Raw genomic sequence first — 6,858 nt, forward strand, 5'->3', positions numbered from 1 at the left:
ATATATACTGTATGTGTGTGTATTTATGTATACATAATAAATATACACAGAACACACACATATATTATGCAAACAAAAACTTTTATTGCGATTAATCATTTGACAGCACTAGAAAATATAAAAAATATGATTAACAAAATTTTAAATAAAAAAAATATATTTTTAACTATTAATTTAATACATTTTAATATAATGCAGTTAGATATAATGCAACATTTACTTTTAGCAACATTTACAAGGTTAGGCCTTTGTATTAAAAAAATGTGGGCATTCTTTATCTTGGATTGTTAATAATAAAAACACTTTTTTGCTATATGTTGTCATTATATACCGTGTAAAAATTGAAAAAATTTTCACAAGCATTCATATACAGACTCAAACACAGGTTGAAAACTCAGCTTTGCCATCACAGGAATATACAGTATTATATTTTAAAATGTAAAAAATGGTTTGGAACAATATTATTGTTGGTCATTTCATACAGGCTTCCTAAAACCTCACAAAGGTGTAAACCTGAGTAACACTGCTGCAGACACTTTCTTCAGCTGCACAGCAGAAAACAAGGTTATTGGGTTTAGTGCAACTGTGAAACCAGTTTATGCTGACTCTGATATGCGACTTCATTTGTGCCACAGTGATAAGCGCCCATGCTTGGCTCAGATATACTATAGCTTATGCCAGCGCTGATGTGGCTTGCAGATGTGGCTTGCAGAAGCTATTTTACAATACTGCCCTATAAAGAAACAGCTCAAGCAGAGTGTAAGGAAGCTGCTCTATATGCATGCAGTGTGAGGAATCAGTCATTTGTGACATCGGATTGACTTACCAAGGAAACACGAGATCAGCCACTGTGAGCCCTGCGAGAGGAAGAACACATCAGATATCACTTCCTGCTGTCAAACCACGGTCTATTAAATTCATAACAAGTGCTTTTCAGACATATTCTAAATACATACAATGTCAGCCAAAAGTTTGGAATAATTTACTCTTTCTAATGTTTTTAAAAGAAGTCTCTTATGCTCACCGAGGCTTTTTTACAATTTCAAATAACAACTGTTTTAATATATTTTAAAACTTTTTATATTTTAAAAAGTTGAATTTTCAGCGGTTATTACTCCAGTCTTCAGTGTCAAATGATCCTTCAGAAGTCATTCTAATATGCGGAGAAAACATTTCTTATTACCAATGTTGAAATTAATGTTTGTTTGTTTTTCAGCAAAGATGCATTAAATTTATCAAAAGTTATAGTAAAGACATGTTTTTTTATCAGTTTTTACAACAATATTAAGCAGCAAAAATGGTTTTCAACATTGATAATAATAACAATCATTATTGAGCACCAATTGATAATAATAATTGATCAGCATATTAGAATGATTTATGTAGGATCATGTGACACTGAAGACTGAAGTAAGGGCTGCTGGAAATTTAGTTTTGCCATAACAGTAATAGATTACTTTTTAAAATATATTCAACTAGAAAAGTAATTTTACTAATACTACATCACAATTTTACTGTCTGTTATTACTGTATATTTGAGCAATAAATGCAGCCTTGGTGAGCATAAACATAAAAAAAACCTTATTCATTTGGCCAGTTTTGTATTCATATACTAAAATTATTAATGACCACTGTTATCAATAATAGACACTACGAGCTCTGATGCTTGAAAACATGCTAGTGGCTATTGTAAAGAAAGAAATGAGTTTACCATTCCAACTTTCATGCCTAAAGAACCAGTAACGTCCACCCCCGTAGTTGACAAACACCATAACGACCAGGGCAAGACTATGGAGAAAACAGAGCGAGGGTCATTTCTGTCTTAACAGAGGTCTGGAATTAAACCAAACCACAATTAATAATGCGATTGAATTCCTACAAATCAGACAGACAGAAATACAACACCAAACATTAAAACAACTGTAATTAAGTTCCAATTCTTAGGTAAGGTTACAAGCCAAGATAAACTTGTTTTAACAAGTTCAAATGTAATCATTCTATTTCAGGATAATGAGAAATCAAATGCAAATTACATTTGACAACCAGCTTCACAGTATGCAAAGTAGAAGCTTATATGCAAGATCATTTTCACCTGAATTTTTCAATTCCCATCTCAAGCGCATTGGACCCAAAACAATTAGTGAAAGAGCACCATACCCACGGAAAGTATCCAAAGAACGAAGCCTCCGTCCTGTAGTGGCAGGAATTATCGATTCCATAGAGGCATCTACCAATCTGTTTGGAGTGCCAAGCTCCTGCAGACAAGAGAGAAAGAAAAAGAGCGAGAGTGTAAATTAATGAGAAAAAAAAGAATACTAAATCAAGCATGATGCCATGTTTGAACTACGACAGAAACTTTATATTTGGTGCTTTGCATTTCTTTTTTTGAAGATGTGAAAATCATGCATAGACAATATTAAGAGTGCAAAAAAAAAAAAAAGTATAAAATAAGTGAATAGCACTCTTACCGAGTTTATCAGCCTCTCTGTCTCCACTGTGCTCCCCAAGCGAAGAAGTAGATTTGTCACCACATCCAGTCTTAAAAATAGAAAAACTCAATTGTACAAGTTTTGTAAATAGAACAGCTGAAACAAACTGTTCTGGATTGTTTAAATGGCATCAGTGCATTGTGAAAATTATATTTGAAAATGTCTGTACCTTTTAATCGTGTTCCAGACAGCAGATAATGCAGCCAGAAAAGCAAATACCAGAAAAGCAAACAAAATAGCTGGAAAAAGAAAAAACACTCATCTACCAAGCTTAGTTAAATTTAAATACATTATTTACATTTGTATGTGTAGTCGAGATCAACCTCAACTTTGCTTCACAGTGCATCACAAGAACTCATAATCCAAGATAAAACAGAAATCACCACCTTGAAGTGACTATTGCATGTAACAGACTTCTGGAAGAGCCCTTTGTGAAGGTATTCTGTTGTTCACTTTTGTTTGTAACGTCTCTACAAAAAGCACCCTCTTCCCGAAATGCACTTCAAGGACGCAAAAAGCCATTTGGAATTTGCCCTGATTTATTAAAAAAGAAATCCCCTTTTCATGGTCATGTATTGGCCCAGGCTAATTAATCTTTCAATATTGTTTTTTTTTATATTTTTAAAATCAGTTAGTAATCTGTAAAATAAGTGTCATTACATTTTTGTATGTCTCATTTGCCATTATTAAACAGCATTATGTATACACTGACATTTAAATTGGTCAGATATCGCCATTAAACATGTATATTAGTTCAGTGTTTCCCAACCGGGGTGCCGTCTGTCGAGAGCAGGGGTGCCGTGTAAAAAAAAAAAAAATTTTTTATATTTTTAAATTGCTAAAATGTTCAAAAAAGCATCTATTATATAATATAAATTTCTGATGTCGCCAATAATTAGAGATGCACAGAAATTCCGGCTGCCGAAAATTAGTTCACCGAAAATTATTTTCACGTTCACGTGGTGTGACGCTCTGTGTATTATCCGGTCTATGCGTGTGCACTTCACTCAGTCGCTCCACTCGTATACCGTTCATGCTCATCGGAACAGCAAAGTCCACTCAAAAATTGAGCCGACAGGAAACATCGATGTATTACAGTATTGTTTCTGTCTGCAATAGCCCTACTGTGTTGTAACATGGTGTGGTATATGGGCATCTCCGGTAACGCTGCCCTCTCATTCATTGATCTGCTAACCGCTATGTTATGCTCACGTGTTCTGATAATAATAGCTTTCTAGGACTAGCACATAATTGGTAAAAATAAAAATAAAAAATAATAATAAAATCTCTTAATAGCCCTACTGTTATACCTGAAAAACTAAAAAGCAATTTATTTAATTTGTAGGCCTGTCGTTATTTTTTATTTGTGCTATCATTATTCATTTCTTTATTTGTTCTTATTTTATTACTGACTGTTTACTTGTCATTTTTTATTCAATTCAGAGTTTGAAATCAAGCTCTCTCGTGCTACTGCAACAAAATTACCCAACTGTAAAATCAAAAATACACAGAGTGAGCAAAAATTTGTGAGATATTGAGATATAACCGATGAAGTTATAATATATATATAATATAATATATAATATATATATGACACATTCTGCAGTTCTTCCCTGCTGTACCGAATATCGATACTTTTCAAAGTATCATATTGAAGTTAGAAACTCAAATATTGTGACAAAATTAATTTTTGTAGGGTGCCACAAATTTGTTAAAATTTCCAAAGGGTGCTGTGACTAAAAAAAAGGTTGGGAAACACTGTATTAGTTGACCAAAACTAAGAAGATTTTCTTCCTTTTTTTTTTTTGTCCAGAATTATTCATAAACAACATTTCAAGGCCATGTACATTAATCTTTCAATATTTGGCAACCCACTTGACTGATTAACAACAGAAATATTAAATCCCACACAAAATATACATCATATACATTTTTTTTCTCTTTTCAGTTAATAATGTATAAAATAAGACATGTATGTCCCATTTGCCAGTTATTAAATTGCATTATGTATACTGACATTAAATCAGTCAGATGTTGGCAACTGAAGAATTTATACTGGTTGACCACTAGTAAGAATTAATTTAAAGACAAAAAAATAATAATAATAATTAAAAACTAATTGAAGTGTGCAGATGCAAAATTGACTCACGCAGGTAGCTGTTAATGGGCTCAGAATCAGTGATCATCGAGCAGCTGACCAGTGACGGCTCATTCAGGTTCTTCACCCACAGAGAATAGTTCCCCTGCTCCCCAAAGTGGAAGTTAACACTGGATAAAACAAACAAAAAAAATTGTCAGATAATAATGCCTTGATAATAATGGCCAAAGCAAATAAACAGTGAATATGTTTTGGTCTGAAAGCCTCATTGTTCTGTGTTGAATCAATGTATTGATGTCTAACTCACTTGCATTGCTCCAAGTTTGCAGAGGTGCTGTTGAGCTGCAGTGTCAGTGAGTGTTGTGTGCCTACAACAAACCCCACCACCGTAGTAGGGGTCCCAGAAGCTGGCCTTGCAGGTATTATTCCCAACAGCTGGGGCAAGCACTAATGTACACGCATGCCCCAGATCTGCCAAACGAGGGAAATTTGAATAAACGAATCCCCTAACGTTAAATGTACTTGTTTTGGCTGTATAACGTTACATAGGAGCATCATACTATATAGATATTCTAAAGCAAGAATACAAAAGGCTAAGATAAAGAATGATTCTTACACACAGAAAATGTGTATATAATTCAGATTATAAACATATACACATTTAGGTAAATCACAATAAGACGCTCAAATATTTTAAATATAAAGAACAGTTAGCATAGGCTAAAAACAGCTAATAATAGTGATGCTAGCTGGTTAGCTGGGCGAGATAACTAGTGTAGCGAAACAAAAAGGCACCACGGCATTAAGAAATGTGTTTTATATTTAATATCTATTAGATAGATACAACATTGGTGTTACGGTAAATGACACTCACAGGCAGGTCGATCTGTCATATGAGCTGCACACAGAGCTATCAAAAGCACAATCACTGCACAAACAGTCCATCTGTATTCCCTTTCAGATGCCATAACGTCAGATCTCACTGCCTCATCCTCTCGGTCCTTTCTTAATGTAAAAATTTCCCCTTTTTTCATTACAACATACTTCCGATCCCTCCTTCCTAGTAGCGCAAGTAGTGGAAGAGAGGAGGGTCAAAGTACAAAGAGTAACGTTAATCGTGGATGTGTTCGAAAGCTAGCGGTCGCTACAACATACCTAAGCAGCATTTCTGAGGCATCGTATAACGTTACGCTTTTGAGACGATTTCAAAGACAAAAAAAATGCTAAACGAACTTGTGAACACATGTTTGAACGCGTTAATGATGTTCATAAATAGGTTTAAAAGTTTAAACGCACCTATGACGCCCACATATGCTGTCTAGGTAGGCAGCTTACTAGGTAACATTTCATTTCATTATTATTATTATTATTATTAAAATGTATTTATTTGTTTATTATATATTTTTATTTTGTATATTGCTAAAAATTCAGCTTTGAAATCACAGGAATAAATTACATTTTAAAATATATTCAAGTAGAAAGCAGTTATTTTATATAGTAAAACTATTTCACAATATTACAGATTTTGCTGTATTTTGGATCAGATAAATGCAGGTTTGGTGAGCAGAAGATAATTCTTTAAAAAACATTACAAATCTTAAAAAAGTGGATCCCATTGCAAAAAAAAAAAACAATAGGCCTAATCCACATCCAGGCACTCACATAGCAAGCAAGGCAAAAAGCCATTTTTGTTTATTAAGCCACTTTTTGTTTTTGACATTTTGTTCCCTCTCTGGAGAACCCATAGTCTCGCTTGTGATTACCTGATGTGCCCCTGGTCAAGATTTTTTCTTTTTTTTTTCTGACATTAAAAATCTTACTGTTCAAAAACTTTTGACTGGTTGTGTGTGCGCGTGCGTGCGCGTGTGTGTGTGTGTGTGTGTGTTTATATATATTTTGGTTCCCATTTGGTTATTTTTTTTCGGAACCAAAAACTAACTTTCTGGGAAAATTCTAGGAACCAAAAATTGTTAGCTGGGAAATAAGCACAGCTGCTTGCATGAGCTCGTTAGATGCTCCATATCCATTTGTTGTACCGGCGTTTGCACCAATAAGTGCTTGGAAAGTAGCTACCACCACCAATGCATTTACATTTAGTCATTTTGCAGACACTTTTATCCAAAACGACTTACAATTGGGGAATATATAAAGCGATTCTTGTTAAAGAGGCAAACAGACACAGGAAGTGCTTGTAATACCAAGTTTTAGGCATTGTTCAAATAAGTACAAGCTAGAAAGGGAAGGAATAAATAAAGAGAAAGACCAAGTTTT

The 6,858-nt window shown here is 33.9% G+C and overlaps 1 protein-coding gene across 1 annotated transcript in view; it reads right to left on the bottom strand.

Moving 5' to 3' along the window:
- Positions 1-6,858, bottom strand: part of LOC107562920 (heparan-alpha-glucosaminide N-acetyltransferase-like) — an 18,567-nt gene that overhangs the window by 5,553 nt on the left and 6,156 nt on the right. The window contains exons 2-8 of the mRNA XM_016247671.1: positions 4,895-5,034; positions 4,639-4,757; positions 2,659-2,728; positions 2,469-2,538; positions 2,158-2,255; positions 1,712-1,788; positions 827-857 (exon numbers count right to left, since the gene is read on the bottom strand). Coding sequence (XP_016103157.1) covers positions 827-857; positions 1,712-1,788; positions 2,158-2,255; positions 2,469-2,538; positions 2,659-2,728; positions 4,639-4,757; positions 4,895-5,034 — 605 coding nt within the window. The remainder of the gene's footprint in view (positions 1-826; positions 858-1,711; positions 1,789-2,157; positions 2,256-2,468; positions 2,539-2,658; positions 2,729-4,638; positions 4,758-4,894; positions 5,035-6,858) is intronic.

This window comes from Sinocyclocheilus grahami, unplaced genomic scaffold (genome assembly GCF_001515645.1).
Source record: "Sinocyclocheilus grahami isolate Dianchi unplaced genomic scaffold, SAMN03320097.WGS_v1.1 scaffold848.1, whole genome shotgun sequence".
In the NCBI taxonomy this organism is placed as follows: Eukaryota; Metazoa; Chordata; class Actinopteri; order Cypriniformes; family Cyprinidae; genus Sinocyclocheilus; species Sinocyclocheilus grahami.